This window comes from Aquila chrysaetos, chromosome 2, assembly GCF_900496995.4.
Source record: "Aquila chrysaetos chrysaetos chromosome 2, bAquChr1.4, whole genome shotgun sequence".
Classification (NCBI taxonomy): Eukaryota; Metazoa; Chordata; class Aves; order Accipitriformes; family Accipitridae; genus Aquila; species Aquila chrysaetos.
In genome coordinates this window covers 78504113-78521704 of record NC_044005.1, presented here as the reverse complement: position 1 = coordinate 78521704, position 17592 = coordinate 78504113, and the positions used below count along the sequence as shown (strand labels likewise).

General features: G+C 38.2%; 1 protein-coding gene across 8 annotated transcripts in view; it reads left to right on the top strand.

The window, feature by feature from the left end:
• The window catches only part of COL19A1 (collagen type XIX alpha 1 chain), a 220211-nt gene that overhangs the window by 58545 nt on the left and 144074 nt on the right, over nt 1–17592 (top strand). For all 8 annotated transcript variants that reach the window (XM_030007470.2, XM_041127248.1, XM_030007468.2 and 5 more), the window contains 4 exons: nt 1510–1590; nt 3696–3821; nt 4310–4372; nt 13818–13871. In XM_030007470.2, the coding sequence (XP_029863330.1) occupies nt 1510–1590; nt 3696–3821; nt 4310–4372; nt 13818–13871 (324 nt within the window). The remainder of the gene's footprint in view (nt 1–1509; nt 1591–3695; nt 3822–4309; nt 4373–13817; nt 13872–17592) is intronic.

Below are 17592 nucleotides of genomic sequence, written 5' to 3'. Positions count from 1 at the left end.
CTCGGTCCTGGTTTCAGGAGTCTGTTTTTCTGTATTCGATTTGGGGTAAGAGCCACATAGTTACTGTAGACCTATTATTACTACATCTAGAGATAACTTCACTGGTATTTTTTTTTTTCAATTTTTATGAGATTTATTTATAAGTTTGTATCAGTCACCTGTTACACTTTGTCTTTCTTTGATAAAGGGGAGACATAAAAAAAATTAAGGATTACGTCTGTATCAAGATTGTGCCACATTCCAGGGTAATTCAGCTATGCAGAAATAGGGGCACGTTGTTCATAGTTGTTTCTCCCTCCTCCGAATGGGAGGGATTAGGAAATAGCTAGAGGTGTGTTTTCCGCAGCCTTTGGTGCAAGAATTACCCAAGGTGACCCCATAATATTCTGGGCTGTTCTGTCCCAGAGATGGTCTCCTCTGTTTCCTTGTGCACAGAGCTCACAGCAAGTAATTTGGAAGCTCCAGGAAATGTCGGTTTATTTTAAGTATGCTGACATCCATTTACCAGGTTTAAAGCATCTGGCTTGGAGTTTATAGCGATCATCTGAAAGTTTCAGCTATATTATGTAGGGTGTACAGTTCCAGATGAAAATAGCAGATTGTAACAGCAAGCTAGCATTGTGGGAGGAATCAGTCCTGTGAAGCACTAAACACTTTGGCCTGCATTTGGAGCTCTTATTTCATGGGGCCAAGATCATGCTTCATTTTATTTTCTAAGACTGAGTTCAACTTTATTTGAAACGTATGTACCATCTCTTCATTTCCAAGTAGCATGCAGGAGAAAGAGCAGATTCTTTTTATCTTGTGTTGGTTGCATGGAATTTGTCACTCAAGATTTCCATGTTTGCAGGAAAACATGGGCATAAAGCTGATGAAGGCAGCAGAGTGGATCCTGTACCAACAGTCACTCTTCTCAATGCCAAGTGCAAGAGAGAGAATAAGGATACAAAACAGATGCAGAAAGAGGCATACAAGGGCAAAATAAGCTAGTTGAAGTTAGACGCTGTTCATCTCAGCAATCCACCCACAAATCTCTGAAACAGAAGCTTTATGTACAGAATTTGTGTTTTTCTTGCTCTTCAGGTGATTTAGTGGCAAGGTCCAGGCAAAGGTCTGTCCAAAGTGATAGAAGGTATATGTGAGATAGAGCTTATCAAACCTTTAGCTCTAGTTCACTGCAGGAGAAAATCACGTTCCTGAAAAGAAGGTTTGCAGAGGATGTCTAGAGGGCTAAAATGCCTATGTAGCATCGCAAGAGCAGTACAGAGGGATGCAACTTACACGAAGATAAATTAAATCTAAAATGTGATTTATATCCAAGTAATAGACTTCACAATTTCTTCCTTAAGTGAGGAGCTGTGTAATTGTTCTGGATTTGTCTGTTTTTTCAGCATTTCAGAAATACGCAGTGTTTCAGAGAGAAAGTCTATTATGCCGAGATAAGAAAATGCATGCCATCACACATGACTTTTTACATCTCATATTCATCTCTTTTGTACTTCTTAATAGATTGAACTTCACCGCATCACAGTTTATTGTAATCCAAAACTTGCAACGGAAGATAGGTGTTGTGAAATATCTGCAGACCTGGTAAGTTATTTGTTAAAATGTAAATGTTAATACAAAAGAAATTGCTTCATTGTTTCTTTCTAAAGAATTGTAAAGGAATTTCAATAGAAGTGTTAGATTAATTACCTCCTAACAATGAATCCTGTATCTGGAGTCATGGTATGTTTTTCCTTGCTGCCTAACTAAATGGCACAGTGGAACTTCAGTAAAAGGCACTAGGTGCTGCTAGTGGTTTTTAAATGCATTTCTTAACATTGATTAATATCTAGTTAGTAACTGAGGAAGTCTCAGAAAGTAGGAAACAAATCACTGCGATGACCTGAGGATGGCTTCAAATAACAGGGGCCATTTCAATAATAGTTGTGCGTAGTGAAGCATTACAGATGATAAACAAAGCCCATGAAAGAGCCTGCATGACAGTGGAAGGGAAGAAAAATAGGAAGGTGTTGAGGGTGTTTCCCTCATTTCAATACACTAACATGGAGGAATGGGTGTTTCATAATTAGCAAATACTTTCTTCTTTATAACGCACATACTCAGATGTATATATTGTTTAACATAAGGGAAAATGCTGATTTAGTTTAGAGGGTTCACTTTTCCCTTTTGTTTTGATAGACTGAATCAGTGTGAACTGGAAGATGCTAGAACTATAGAAATGCTTGAAGTTGTGGATGTGATTGTTTTGCTGAATTAAGCCCATTTGGAGAAAAAAAAAAAAAAAAAAACCCTCAGAAAATATGTTAAAATATTGGTCTGCTAGTTATGAATAGTCTGTAAGAGCAGGCTCCTCTGAGATAGTGGGCAGTAGCATTACCACCCAGCCTGCAGTCAGCAAAAAACCCCAGAGCATGTGGAATGACTAATTGATTCCATCTACAAAGAGATGGGAGAAAAGGGTACCTGGAATGGAGGGATAAAGCTGCCCAAGAACAGAGGAGCAGAAGACTTTGTGGGAACTGACAACTGATAGGTGCACAGAAGCATGGAAGAGTCTGGATCTAATCTAAAGGGAAATTTCATTTTTAAATAATAATTTATTGTTCAAATATACTTTAAAATATATTCCTGATAATGGCGCAGGCTTTCTCTTGAATGTATAAGCTCATCGATAAGTGAAATGAATGGATTTTTTTTTTCTGTAGGTTCCACTTTGTGCATGGAAATACAATTCATTCAGCAGTTATGACACTAGCAAAAAAGTAAAACCCAAACAAAGCCTAATTATATATGAACACAAAAAGGTCAAGGATAGGCTTTGTTAATAGCATCTTAAACATTCATTCAGCTATATAGCTAAAAGCTCCAGCAGTTTCATTTGTACGTCTTATGTTGAAGATGTAAAAAATGGTGGACTACTTGTTAATGACTTTCATATTGAAACCAGCATTACATTTTCTGATTTATTTTTTCATTGCTTCCTTACCAATTATAAAGGCTACATTTTCAGTAATTTAAGGGAAGGAATTTATCCTTGCATACAAATTTCTACACTAAGCTGTAAATCCTGTGGGCATTTCTTTGACAGAAGGCTGGCAGGAGACCTCATTACATCTTAATGAGAGCTTCTGAAATTTGTCAGGTTCTGTTGACTTGTCCTGTAATATATCTTCAGCTTGGCTCAGCTCTCATGAGTTACAGACAGCTGAATATTGGCTTCAGGGCTTTTTGTTTGTTTCCAACCTGTGCATGCCCAAAGTATTTCATTACAAAAAAATGACAGAATTTTCCCTTACACTCACTCTGACATTTTGCAATTTTGGGGCAGGGGGCGAAGGACGGGATGAGACTGAGAAGTACCCTCTTTTTTTTTTTCCCCATGGGCATTTTCTGCTTCACTACTTCTAATTTTGGGAGACTTTATTCCTCTGTCTGGGCTCTTTTGGAAGAAAGAAGTGGGACAGTCAGATCAGTTTTAACTGGCATCGATTTTAGTACAGAAGGATCACAATGTCTAGACTTCATTTTACTACAGCTTTTTCCTCTTGTTTGGCAATTGTTGTGGCTTCTCTGTAATAAGGTGTGTACAGGAGTATTAAAACAGAAAGTAACTTAAAAATAGTGTTTGGATAGTATTTATCTATTAACTAAAGTGGACCAAAAATCAGAAAATCTTGGTTTTGTTTTAGTGCCCACGTGAGGAGAGGTTACTTGCTACAACTTCATCACCAGTGACTGTTCATGCCAGCAAAATATACACGCTTCCAGGAATGCAGCAAGAATCTAGAGAGAGATGCCACTGCTTTCCAAATAAAGTATGAGGTTTTCCTATTGCTTTTTAGTGCATCATGCTGTTTAAACCTGCTAGGCATTAAAAAAAAAGGTTGATTTTTTTTAAATTTTGTTTTAGCTATGAAAAATATCTTACTGGTTTGTAGTGTTGTACTTACATTGTATTTCCCAGTTAACTAAAACTAAAACGTACTGTTTCTTGTTTTAAAGTTAGAGTTGCAGAGGTGTATATGGTTCAGTTGTTTGAATACACACCAAAAAAAAAATCCGTGGTAAAAATGAGAATTATATTTAGGCATTATATGTAGTGTAAATGTTTTTGCGTAAGCATAAATTATTTTCTACATAATCCTTTTTTTTTTTTTTTTTTAAATCCTTCTCCTGAATCTTGCGCTATATTTATTCCAAGTCGTTTGCTTTGTTAGGCTTTTATGATAAAGAGAAGGAAACCAAATCAAATACATATTTTGGATCTGCTTCTTTGCTGATTTTTGATTTCTTTTAAAATCAGGGAGAAGCAGGATTGCCAGGAGTAGCTGGTTTGCCAGGCCAGAAAGGAGTTAAAGGTGAAAAGGTAAAATACCAGTTGAATTCTCTCTTTCAAATCTTTATCTTTGGCTTATCTTACTTAAATAGAAACTTTATGGATTTTGTTATTCCTTAAAGGAATCTGCCTATACACAGGTTAAATCCTTTATCAGTCAGTCTCTGGTTCTGCATGTGGGCTTCCTGCCTGGCAGCTTACAGCTGTCTCACTTCGGGGTCCCCTCAGCAACTCCGTGGAACACAGTTTACCTGCCTGGAAAGTACATGCCCACCCAACCCTGTCAGCGTGTCCTATTGACTGTTCCCCTTATCCAAAAAAAGAGAAGTCGCATATGTCGTCTGTGACAAGGATTTTCCCGTATGATGTGTGCACGTCACTGCTGAAGGACAGAATCCTGTGTGGTGGATTCATCCTTGCATCATCGGTAGGAGGGTATGCATTCACTCGTAGCACCTCAGCGCTGTATATTCTTTGACATCATTCTTACCTGAAACTTTCTAAATTGTGAAGAGAGAGGGACCTGACATTGACAAGCCCCCAGGACAGGCCAGTCAGTGCTCCTTTCCTTGGGCCTGTTCCTTTTTCCTAGGTGGAAAAAAGTTCACGCATGTTAGTTTCTATAGCCCAGCTGAACCTAGAGGGATTGCTGGCAATTTCCAAATTTAATCATGAATTTTTGCTGATCCTAGGTCTGAGTATATAGAAAAATTGTCAGTGTTGGGGTTAGCCCGTGTTACCAACGTAGGGAGTTTCCTAGCATTTATTTGGGAAACTGCTCTTCTGCTCCCCATTTAGACTATTACTGCTACTAAGATAAGAAAGGAGACTTCAGAAGTCTAATTTTTTTACCATTCCATCTCACAGATCATTAGCAGTATTTACTATGCTAAGCATAGTACCTCTAAATAAAGCATGTGGGTGCCTGTGGCCACCTCCAGTTCTGTTGTTCTGTTCGTTTTACAAAGAAACCCTCATTGCGTTGATTCAAAAATCATTCAACGGTCAGTGAGCCCTTTCAACTTCCGTGCATCATTGATAGCAAATTGCATGGGGCTATGTCTGACATGGTTGGTAATTACAAAGTACAAAATTTTTGGTTTAGGCATAAAACTGAAAATTGTTAAGCTTGAGATTCACAAAAAAGAAATCTTTCAAGATTTATACAAGTATAAAAATTTTTTGGTAGTGGCCTACTACCTATAAGTCCAAATTTGATCTGTTTGTCACTAGCGACTCTGATACTTCATTGAATGTTTAAAGCCTGAGCAGGACTATGTGCATTTAGCAGCTTAGCCTAATGATAGTAAATTGGCATCTGTGAATGTCAATTCACAAAATTCAATGAATCGGCACATTAAAGTCAGAGGGAGTATGGCAAACAGCTAGAAAGCGGCTTAGTTTGAACCTTCCTTATAATTGACCAATACTTGCTGCTTCCTAGCTTTGGGGTGGGTTTTTTTTGTTTTTGTTTGGGGGTGGGTGGAGGGCACATTACTGCTGTGATTAAAAGGATAGTCTCAGTGTTGACCTTTGGGAGCAAACAAATACTGCCTTGAATAGTGCCTACCACAGTGGAGCTGAGTGCCCTGTTCTCTGAGGATTTAGTACCATTTTTTCTTTGCCTCTGCATTTATGCAAGTTTTCAGTAACACTTGCTCTCAATAATGGCCTTGTTACATCAATAATTAGAGGTGGAGAGGCAGCAAGACCCCAGACCATTCCAGACATGCAGGATACCTGATTTATTGCCAGATGACATAAAGGAGAGTAACAGACTGTGGGTGGATGGTTTGTAACATGTTTTACATGAAATAAGCAGCTTATTGATGACTTTGCTGGCCAGTAACAGAAAAATGGTGTAAGTCGTCTGATGGCTCTTCAGCTTATGTTTCCTACTTTGCTTGTGCTCAGCTCCTCATTTTATTGTTTGCTTCTAAATCATAATATTATTAGCATCCAACTAACTATATTTAAATGTCCTTGCCATGGCAGCATCCAAGTGAAAACAAGTTAATGTTAATTTTTTAGCTTCTTTCCTGGGAAATTTCTGTATCTGTTGATATTATCTCTTGTTCAGCACAATATTCCTTACCCTTTTACTGTACGTCGTCTCATTCCAATTTCCCATCCATTGTAATTAATTGTATGACTGAATTTACATGTCTTTTTGTTGCTATGGGATTGGCAAGACAGTCTCTACATACACAAATTGGTGTTAGGCGATATTCAAGCCTCCCAAATTTGCCCTTCTCTTCAGTCTAACATAGCTGTTCCCTAAGATCAGACTCTGTTTGGCATGTTCAGGAATATCTAAGCTATCACCAATAAAAAGCATGATACCTGATAAACCATTTTTAGGCATTTTGAATTTAATTATTAGCCTGTTTCCACTTCATTCCTGTACACTTGGCAGTACTGTTGGCAGTCCTGGACTCTTGGCTCATCTTAGTACCTCTGAACGGGTCTGAGCCGAAGTCCAAAGTGTATTGTGGGCCCAAATGACTCAAGTGCTGTATTTTCATTGGAACAAGCATTCATGCAAATACTGATGCATTTCTGCCAAGCTATCCATCTGAATGTACAGGAGCATCACTGATCGAAATTATTCCATTTGTGTGAATGACCTTCCTATTTGTATGCCTGGCCTTCCATTACGGCTTCGTGAGGACATTATGAGAACAGTTCTTCACTCAACAATAGAACTGTTACCTCTGGTGCTTCAGGGGTGAAGAAGCTGCTCGGTTTCAAGACTGTCTCCCTTCTTGAATGACCAAACCGTTCAGTTCAGTACCATATGCCCCTTACTGTGTAGCAAAAACTGCCTCAAGGGCGGTAGTCCCTGTCCCTTTTGCTTCCTGTGCAAGCTTGCATCAGGGGTGTTTACTCTGCAGGATTTTATTTGCTGGAAGATCAGTTGCTGCAGCTATCTGCAGCAAGGGACAACCTCCTGCTCTTTAATATCTGAATAATTAAGACTCAAAAAGTCACCAAGACCAACCTTGTTTGTTGCTTACTGGTCTCTGCCCTTGAAGCACAGTTTTTGGACTGCCTGAGGCAGCAGCAGTCGAGTGTACAGTTTAGGTTATCCATGAATAATATACTGTGTTATTCTCACTGTGGCTTTATTCTTACCACAGTGTATTTCACAAGTTTCAAGCGATCACAAGTCAGGTGGAAGTCTCCTGTGATTTAACACATTTTGATACCTGTTCTGTAGAGTTAGGTTTCCTCTTCTGCTGAGCTGAGTGAGATAGTTACTGTTTTCTGTTTTGGAAGCAATTTCTACTACCCCAGCATGGTATATAGCTACTCAGACTCTTACAAATACATTCATTGTTAGCAAATGCCTTTTGATCATAAGGTGAAGGTCCTGTTTTGTCCTCAACATGTACAAATTATTCAGAAAGACAGAATATGGATCACAGTAATTGGAATGATTACATATATATGGAATACACAAACTAATTTTCTCTATCAAAGAGGCTAAAAAAAATAATTTTATGTAATCTTTTTTTTCGTTTGTTAGGCAAACTTAGTGCCCATGAAAGATTTTAAATTGAAATCCAAAGAGAATTAAATATTTTGATATAATATTAAAACATTCCAAGCTGTATTAATAGGTCACTGGTTAATGCTGTAAGTACAGCAGGGAGCAAAAAGCCAGAGGCAGAGTGCTTTCAAACATTTAAGTGCCTGTTGATGCACACTATGGAGAAATTTATTGCTATTCAAGTGAGCTTCATTAATTTAAATTTTACTTAAGGAAAACGATGTTTAAAAGGCTATTTTAGGATTGGTAGAGATAAGTTTATGCAATATATTGTTGCACTAAGAAAATATTTATCATAGAATGATAAGAAAAAAGAACTTGTGGAGAAATGAGGTGTCTGACTGCTCTTTCTGCCTTGCTAGTCTCCCTCTCCCCCTCCTCTGCCAGTCCTCTTATAACCCAGGTCCACCTGATTCCACCTAAGGCATATCTATCATATCATGCAGCCTTGAGAATGGTTCCTTTCTGTTCCAATTTTTGTTGCCAAAGTTATTGATAGGGTCCTAGTAACTGGAATGCATGAAAAAGAAAAAATTGGGGGCAAAATATCGCTGGCTGTCAGTGATGACAAAGTCAGGAATTGCCAGTGTACTTAGTAGACTAAAATTTTATAATGGGCAAAAGGGAACGCTCCATGCCTATGGAGCTAAGAATTTCTTGGTAGTCCTGTCTAATGTTTTAACCATCTAATAGTCCAAGTTTCCAAGTTAATAAGGAAAAACATCATTAGTAATACAGTTTAATTTGTTTTCTTTAAAAAAAAGTCTTATAGCCAGGGGCTTCTACTGAGAGTAACAGGGATGGTGCTTCCTGGGCTCCATACTCCCTGCTTCTCCTGCAGTGCCAGGGAAACCCTGGAGTGATGCTGCCTTTGGGATGAGTTTTCCTTCTCACCCTTGGCAAATTCTCTGAATATGAATTTATTGTATTCATCAAATAAAAGTTCCTAATGAGGTGGGGATTTTCCCAGGTCTTCTAAATACTTCTATCACCATTTTATAATCCTGAGAACTGTTTACCTGTCTGTACATCTAAGTTTTAAATTTTAGCTTCTGTAATTTCTTACAGGGACTGCCTCTCACATTAATCATACAGATGACGGTACTAGTATAAAGTATGAGTTCTCTACATTACCAGTTTCACCTTCCAATTCATCACTTTTGGAAACCCTGCCAGTACACTCTCTGCTGGGAACAACTCTCTTCAGAGTGTGCTGGTATTTCTTTCTTGATAATAATACGTATTTTCTTACCTGGACATTTCTGATGCTATTGTCACGCATAACGACACAGAGATGAAAACCAGGAAAGCTAATTTACTTAAGGAAATCTTAGAAAACCAAAACTAATTTTCGTTAAGGAGTGTTTTGACAACTGACTGTAGGTTGCTCATTTTATCTGAACCAATATGTCCCCGTTGTAAGCAAGAGCAATGTTGTAATGCAGTTCTCTAGCAGTGTGTGCTCCAGGCCACGTTAATGTCATTCTTTCTGTTTATTAAGTGCATTTGCTTTTATCTTAGTATGAAAGTCATCATCTGTACCTGGTTAGTACAGAACCCTGCTGAGAATATTTTCCACCTCTCAAAATTCCTTGTAGACTTTGTTTTCTAGATTAAATATTAATGTGTCAAGTTAATCCCACTCCATATCACAATGTAAACACATTTTAAATAGATTTGCAATTTAAGAGACAAAGTAATGTGTTTAAATAAAATACTTTCCTAAATGAATGGGTTTTGGTTTTATACTAGAAAGGACCGTAATTTGTTAACTTAAATAATTATCACTTTGTCATTTTCTTTATCGCCACATTTGGCTGTAGGCTCTCTTTGCTGTACATGACTTCAATAGTAATGTGTGGTATAGGAATCAAGGTACTGTATTTTGTGTCTGCTACTAGCATATCATTTCTATGACAGGTGCATTGAGTAAAGGCTGCATGGTACGAAGAGGTAAAGGTCAAGTGCTTTTGAAACTCTGAATCATTAATGTCAAAAAATGATCACAAGTGTAACACTGCAGGTGGTCTCCAATGTGCAAAATTGTTTCCGCTTCAGATAGAAGGCTGATTGGTAGCATTGGAAAGAAGCATGTCTGCTATTTGTGATATCTTTTGAAGAATTTAGTTTGGCTTGGCTTTACGGAAAGTTGACAGAAGCTTGCTTTGCCCCCGTCCTGACTTCAGCCTGCTGAATTTCCACCCTGTCTGCTTATGATTTTAACAAAATAAATATTGTCAAAAATATAGTAGCCATCCCATTGTTTGCAAGGGATCACCTTCTGAAAAATGTGCTATGGCTTAAATATTTTATTCAATCAGTATCTTGTGCTCAGTTGAAAAGGATTTTCGCTGGTACCCTTAGCAGAAAATCCTAACAGTAGACTTAAAGCTCACAGTGCTACCTTTGAGTGTTGTTACACTGAGTGTTCCTCGTAACCTATGAATGCCAGCATTGTACTGCTAGTGTTCACCAGCTTATGAAATTGTTCTTCTGGCAGCATATATGTCTGTTGGCTTTTGTAGTTATAAGTACATGCAGTTCTTTATTCCCATTCTTACTAATTTATTTACATAAACTTAAAAAGTTCAATTGCAGTGTGTGTCAGGAGTTAGAATATTCTTGTTAAGGCATAGAAGAGATTTATTTAGGGGTAGATGTAGGCCTGATGGTCAGGAACCCTGTTTTTTCACCTCAATTCTATACTTGTGGCATCTACTACGTAAGAAAGAGAAAAGGGTGCCTTTTCACTTCTGTGAAGGACTTTGAGCTCTACAGAAGCAAAGGAAAATGCCATTAAACAAAAAAAAAAAAAAAAAAAAGGCAAAAGCCCCTTAAAAATGCATTTGCTCTCTTTTTATTCTGCCATGCTGCCTGTGTGAATACTGTTATAGGTTGTACAACCTACAGTATCTGATCTTTAAACTCATTGAATAAAAGCATAAAAAACTACAACCTTTCAGACTGTGGCTACTAAAATCGCAATTACAAGATAGAAGCATAACTTTATGATCTAATTTGCAGTGGAAAATAATTGTCTTCAAGGTGGGGAGTCTGTTGGCAGTTAGTGGAACAGAAGCGTAAACATACCTTGGTTAATTGGCTCGTAAGTCATATATGCTAAAGGCTTTCTGGCATGTAGCAGGCTGTGTAATTTTAGACTATACAGTATATAAAAATACACTGCTGGATGTAACAAAATGGTTCTGGTCTATTAAAATACTGGCAAGTGGCATAAGGGAACAGAGCGTGCATAGATAAAAGAGTCACTCTGTGGGCGATAAGGTAACCAGGGGCCAGTCCTGCTTCTTTGTCTCTCATAGTGCCAGTGGGTTCATGCTACTCACATGAATAAAAAGGACATAGGAGATGGCTCATATGCTCCTCCAGAACATGGTTACGTCTGAGCAGTGGTTTAAACTTACGGCTGGAATAGTACCCTGCACCTGGGAGTCGCTCACTTTGGTTGATCTGCTTAGCTCACGTGTTACGAATAAAGGAGTTTTGAGCCAGGCTGCACACATGCAGTTGTTTTATGATGGTTTCTGTGAATAATTGTTAAGAAATTAAAATGGGGGGCAAGAAAGGTAGGTAAGTTTTATGGCAGGCAAGAAGCAACAACAATAGTATTAGGGCATGACAGCTTACTTCAAAATTGTGGCGATACTCATTAGGAGACATCGTTTTGCCTTTAGAAAAAGGTAGCAAGGAAATTTGACCTGTAGACTTTGGGTTTTTGGGGGAGGGGTTGGTGGTTTTGGTTTGGGGTTTTTTTCCTTCTTTTTTTTACCTCATCTTTTTTTTCCTTGAGGCTAGAGACAAAAATATTGAATTCTCAGAACTTAACTGAGAATGCCATCCAGGGCCCTGGATCCGATCCATAGACTCCCTGGGTAGAGCATAAGGAGACTTAAGCACCTCGGAGTACAGTGTGCTGAGTCAGCAGCTGCTGCGTGCCAGCCTAGAGGGAATGCTGAGGAAAAGCATGTATTGTAAATCCTTCCTTTACCAGGGATTAAATGTTTCATAATGGCTGTTCTGGGATATAGCAAATACTGTTGTTATGTACTACTTGCCAATCTTACTGCTCCTTTCTTAGCTTCAGAAAGGTTAATAACTTCATTTCAGGACAGAGGTATTACATATATGCTGAAAACATAAAGGTACTACAGTGTTCTGTCTATGAAGCTTTTTCATATTTTTGGTTTTGGTAGGGGTTTTTTGTGGTTTGGTTTGGTTTTTAAAAAGCTTTCTAGCAGTGTTGTTTTCTGATACTGAATTCTGGGATACGTAGCTGATGTTATTGTACCATAACTACATTAATTAAAATCACTTTAAACCTGACGGAGAGACTTAGGTTGTAATTTAAGAAATGGTTATGCACTTTACGTGGGGACGGTCTCACGTAAAATGCAGGAGCAGTCATCTGGGTAGGAACCTGGTCTCCTTGCTTTCAAGCACGACACGAGGCTGCTGGGATGCAGTTCACTTGTGCAGTTCCTAACGTTCCTGTTATGAACTTTGGAAGAGCTGTAGATCCCGTGACCACCCGTGCGCTGGCAGGCATCAGCCGTCCAGGCGAGCGGGGCTGCAGGCGGGGAGCACTCATAGGCTGCGGGGGGCACAGAACATGGATGTTCTGTGGTCGAGACAAAGCCTTTCTGCTACGCTGTCGAGTTAAGCATCTCCTGTCTTATAGGTAACAGAAGAAGAAAAAAATCACTGCAGCACTGTGTGTGTATGCTATTTCGGAAGATCATGAGAAACTATTTGTTACTGCAGAGTGGGTTTATTGACTAAACTGATGAACTTTGCCTAATGTCGAGAAGTTTCTGCATATGCCGAATGTGAGAATTGGGAGTTTCCAGGATCCTGCTATTTAAAAATTTATGCACTTTGTGAGTTTAGAGGTCTTGGGCACTAATTCCTCAGCAGGGACTTTTGGGTTTGCAGTTTTAGATTTGGGCTCCAAACCTAAGCTTAAAACCTGTTTTAGGAACCAATTATTTGTGTAAATGTGGCTCTTCTGCTTCTTGGTGCAACCCTTTCTCTCGAAGAACAATTTGATGGTTAATTCTTTTTAAACCAGTGACGTTTTCTTCATAAAGAATTGGATTACTCCAAAAAAGGCTGCGGCGTTTTCTGTTTGCTAGAGGATGTTCTCTTCTTGGTACAAGTAGACAAACCTAATGTTTTGTTTTGTTTTTAAATGAAGACTATAATACAGTTTCAGTTCTTTAATTATATTCCTCTAGAGTCCACCCGATTTTTATTTTAAATTTTGTAACCTTTGTACTTGACATTATTAAGCAAAATTTCTGTGTTTGATGTTTTCTTCAATCATTTTAAAGACTCATGGTCTGATTTGCAGCTGCTGGGATCTTCCATACCTCTCCTGATCAGTTGGTCATTTGTCTCTTAAAACTAAAATTTTCTTATAGAGTGCTTATGGTTTAGGGTTTGGTTTCTCTTGGGGGGGTAAAAGACAGGGAGAGAGGAACTGAGTTGAAATAGTGTCTTTTAAAAATATTGTGGGCACGTGACTTTTAGATAAAAAAATCCTGTATTACATGGTGAGCTTTAGTGTAGAACACATTCAGCCCAGTGAAAATGGACCCCTTGACTTCACTCTGCTGTCGCAGTGATTTCCCTTAAAATCAGCAGACCTGCTTTTTATGGAAATGTGCACGTGCCAGTATTTGTCAGATGTGGGTCTTAATTGACATTATAGGTGTTTTAAAATGTATTTATTTTGTCCAATTTTAGTGTGACATATAAGGCATCCTCCTCCACAGTGGTTACATTACTAAGCACGACAAAAACAGGGTAGAAGGTGCTTTTCTGTTGAATCAGATATGACCTGAGTAGTTGTTTTTCACCTCAGAAGTCTTTAAACTTCTAACGGAATAATTTGTTTTGTAGGGTGAAATGGGTGCGAAAGGACGGGATGGCGTTGCTGGTACTCCTGGCGAAAAGGTATGTTCACGTATATTGATTTGTAATTTGATTCACGGGAAGTGTTCATTATGTCAGTGGCTTATCTGTAATCATGTACAGAAATGGGAGGATAGAACTCTTGTGTTAGAAAATTAACTTCTCTTACCTGCGCTGCCATGTTTTTGTAGCACACTGAAAAATGGTATACCAATAGTATTGTCTGCAGATGTCCTTGCTTGTTTGGTTTTTTTCTGGAAGGGGAGCTATACAGAACCAAAGGAATCCACTAGTTCCACTGTGCAGTTTGTGGTCTGCACACCTAGAAAAGAGCTCTTATGCTCTCAACAGGCCGCTTGGTAGAGCTTGAGATAAACACCACTGACCTCTAAGCAAAGACTTGGGAACAGCCATGGCTAAGAAATGTGTCAGCCTACCCGTGTAGTCAAGAGGGTAAGTTTCATTTCATTTCAGGATGTTAGTGTGCGAATTAAGGCAGTTGTACACATTTACTGAGTTTAGAGCTAGTTACCTGTATTAGAGGAAGTCTACTAGTCTAATATTTAGCATCTTCAGTATAGAACACAGCCCTCATAACACTCAGGAAACAGTGTGTTGCTGGAGTTTCTGGTCATTTGGACTCTTGTGATTTTATTTTTTTTTTTTTTTTTCTGTTCCATAGTAACAGTTGAAATAATAGTGGATTTTCTACATATACATGGAAGTCAGTCAATATATAAATGAATGAAACTCTCCAGATACATGTGTTAGTTGTTTTGTTTTTTTTTTATTTCAGTGGTATCTTTAGCATCACAGTTTAAGTCCTCAACCCTCACTTCTGTCAATTTAGGTTCTTTTTAATCGTATACTTCAAGTTTCTTTTCTTTCAGTGCCATAAACAAGTATGCCTTCTAAAGGCAGCTGTTGCTCGGAGAGGCTCAGAATTTCAACGTTGCGCTTTATTGGTTGACATGCTGCTTTCATATGTATGCAACATTTTAGTAATGGCACAGGGTTTGGTTTATTTTGTAATTATCCAGATTTCTAAGTACTGAAAGAAGTAGAGTTTCACTTCAACTGTCAGGTTTAAAATTTGTAAGTAACAGGATACAGAATTATGAAACTATCTTTCATTTTTACTTACTATTTCTGTCTCAAATTGTGTTTTGTTAAAAATGGGACATAGACGTATAATATTACCAAAGAGATGAGTTAATGATATTTGCTGCTGATGCTAAGTTATATGCGGTAGAAAAATGGAGAGCAGGCTGCGAAGATGGTCAAAAGACTTTGCAATGTTGAGGGACTGAATCATAGAGTGTATGTAAAATTCAGAGGAAGTAATAGTGAAGTGATGCAGATGAAGAGGAAAACCAAAGCAAATATTATATATTTCATGTTGGACCCTGGACTAGCTATTCCTGTTCAGGAAAGTGACCTTGGAATTACAGATCAATGAAAACATACACTCACTGTTAAGCACTGGTCAAATAAACAAACGGAGTTTAGGAATGATTAGGAAGAGAATAGGGAACAAAGCAAAAGCATCTTAATGTCACTGTTATTAATGAAACTGTATTGTGCTGCATCCTGAATGATGTATACGGTTCTGTTTCCCACATCTCAAAGTGGATCCGATATTACTGGAAAAGGTTCAGAGGCCCAATGCTCTTGATAGCTCCATCTTCCAATTAAGGTGTGACAATGTGGACTTCAATTTGAAAAAGATACAACTGAGATGAAATATGTCCTATTCTGTACTCTATGCGATCAGGGATGGAACAGAAAAGGAAAATAGGGATTTATTTATTTATTTTACTCTCCTTTTCAGTGTGCAAGCTAGAGCATCAAACCTATCTGATAGCAAATTCAAAAAGGATAGAAAGGGCTCATTCTACCTGTTACATGACTACAGTTCGAACACTCTGCCACAGGGTTTAAACACTCTGAAAATATATTAGAAAATCGATGGAATAAAAATCCATGGAGTGTGTTAGACAGACACTGCTGCTTGTCTGAAAGTTCTTGAGCTCCAAGACACTGAAGTGTGGGAAACCCACTGGAGAAGTCTTTATGGTTGCCGTGTTGTTATACTGTTCTGTAGGCATCTGTTGTTGCCACAGTTGTAGTCATATACTTGACTAGAGAAACCCTTGATTTGATCCAGCTAGACAGTTTTTACTTTTCTGTGCTCCCAGATGTGAATTAATGGGAAGAGTTATTCTAAAACATTGTAGATTGAATGAGATTGATCTAGAATGATGCTGTATTTTCCCTTGGCTCTTTCTGTAGCTCCTTCTCTGATGTTATCTTTCTTCCAAATTACCAGGCTACGTTGCTTTTCCAGTACAAGTTATTATTACAGTTTCCATGGTTAATACTGTTTGGGGTTTTTTTGCTTAGTGCCTCGCAGATTCACTGTCACGCCAAATCCCAGAGCTCCTGTTAGTTTACGTAAGGCTCAACAGTCAGATCATATTTAATATCAAGACACTGTACTTTTCCTGAACTTTATAACTCTCTTAATTAAGACTAGATAAAAGCCATACCATTGTTGCAAATTAAAAATGAACTACCATGGAATCTGAAACTGGCAAAACCAAAAGCTGTTTAAAAAAAAAGGCAAACAAAACATTTTGTACATGCATAGCTAAATGAAGAAACTGAGATCCAGCCACCCAGGTTCTGCTAGCCAGCGTTGTTATGTCTATGCAGAGTAGTACAGTGCTGTGTGGAATTATTAGCTCCTTTCTGGAGGTAGAATCACTATTTTCCTCGTGCTGTGAATGGTGTTAACATGCTCTGTCTCTTGGTTGATGCATCAAGAGCTGTGTAAATTTGTGTGTCTGTTAGTTTTGTGCTCCTTTTTCTGGGATGTTCTAGATGCTAAAAATGTACATAGATTCAAAGACAACTGAATGAAGTGAAGGAATAAAAATACTCTAAGCACTGTTATATACAAAGGCGTCTCCTATGTTTCAGACTGTGCAATGCTGGGAGAGCGTTCTCCGGAGCTCCTGCTGTTTGTTTATCCTCTTAAACCCTTCAATACGCATTATCTTTTGTTGGAGATGTTACATTTGTATGACTGGTCTGGCTATTTTTATGTATTTCTGCACTGTATTTTTCTGAGCTTTGTGCAGATGTGCCCCCTGAGTCACTAGTTAGAAACAGGAAAAAGAACAAAGAAATGATACAATTATTTTTTTATGTAAATGCAGTTTGAGGCTTCAGAGAGCAGAGGGGCTCTTTCTGATACACCCAAAACCTATTCACTGCAGTGCTCCATTGTCCATACTTCTTTCTCTGGAGAAAGGTTCAGAGAACAAATATGTGGCAGATCTTACTCATGTTGCTATGAGTAAGCAGCAACATCAATTCATTTGACCTATTTTAGAAGTTTACCTTAGAATGAGATAAACGTGGCTATCAGAAGGCCTGTTTCTGTAGAATTGATTAGCTCAAATGTACCTGACACTGTAGCAAAAACCTAAAGTTAGAATAATCCTATCCAATATACTTTATTACTTGAGAGAATCTTACCAGGAGAATCTCCCAGGAAAATGCTCTGTGGTTGTATACTTAATTTTCAAGATCTGTGTAAATGGTGAGAAGTCTGTAAGGCTTCATATATGGCCTTCATTTTCAGGGATCTAAAGTGTGAAAATAGATTGTGTACCTCATGTATCTTCTGTCTGTCTTTAAATGTGACACTTGGCCTTCTCTCATTTGTAAGACGTATTACTGCTGACAACGTAATTTC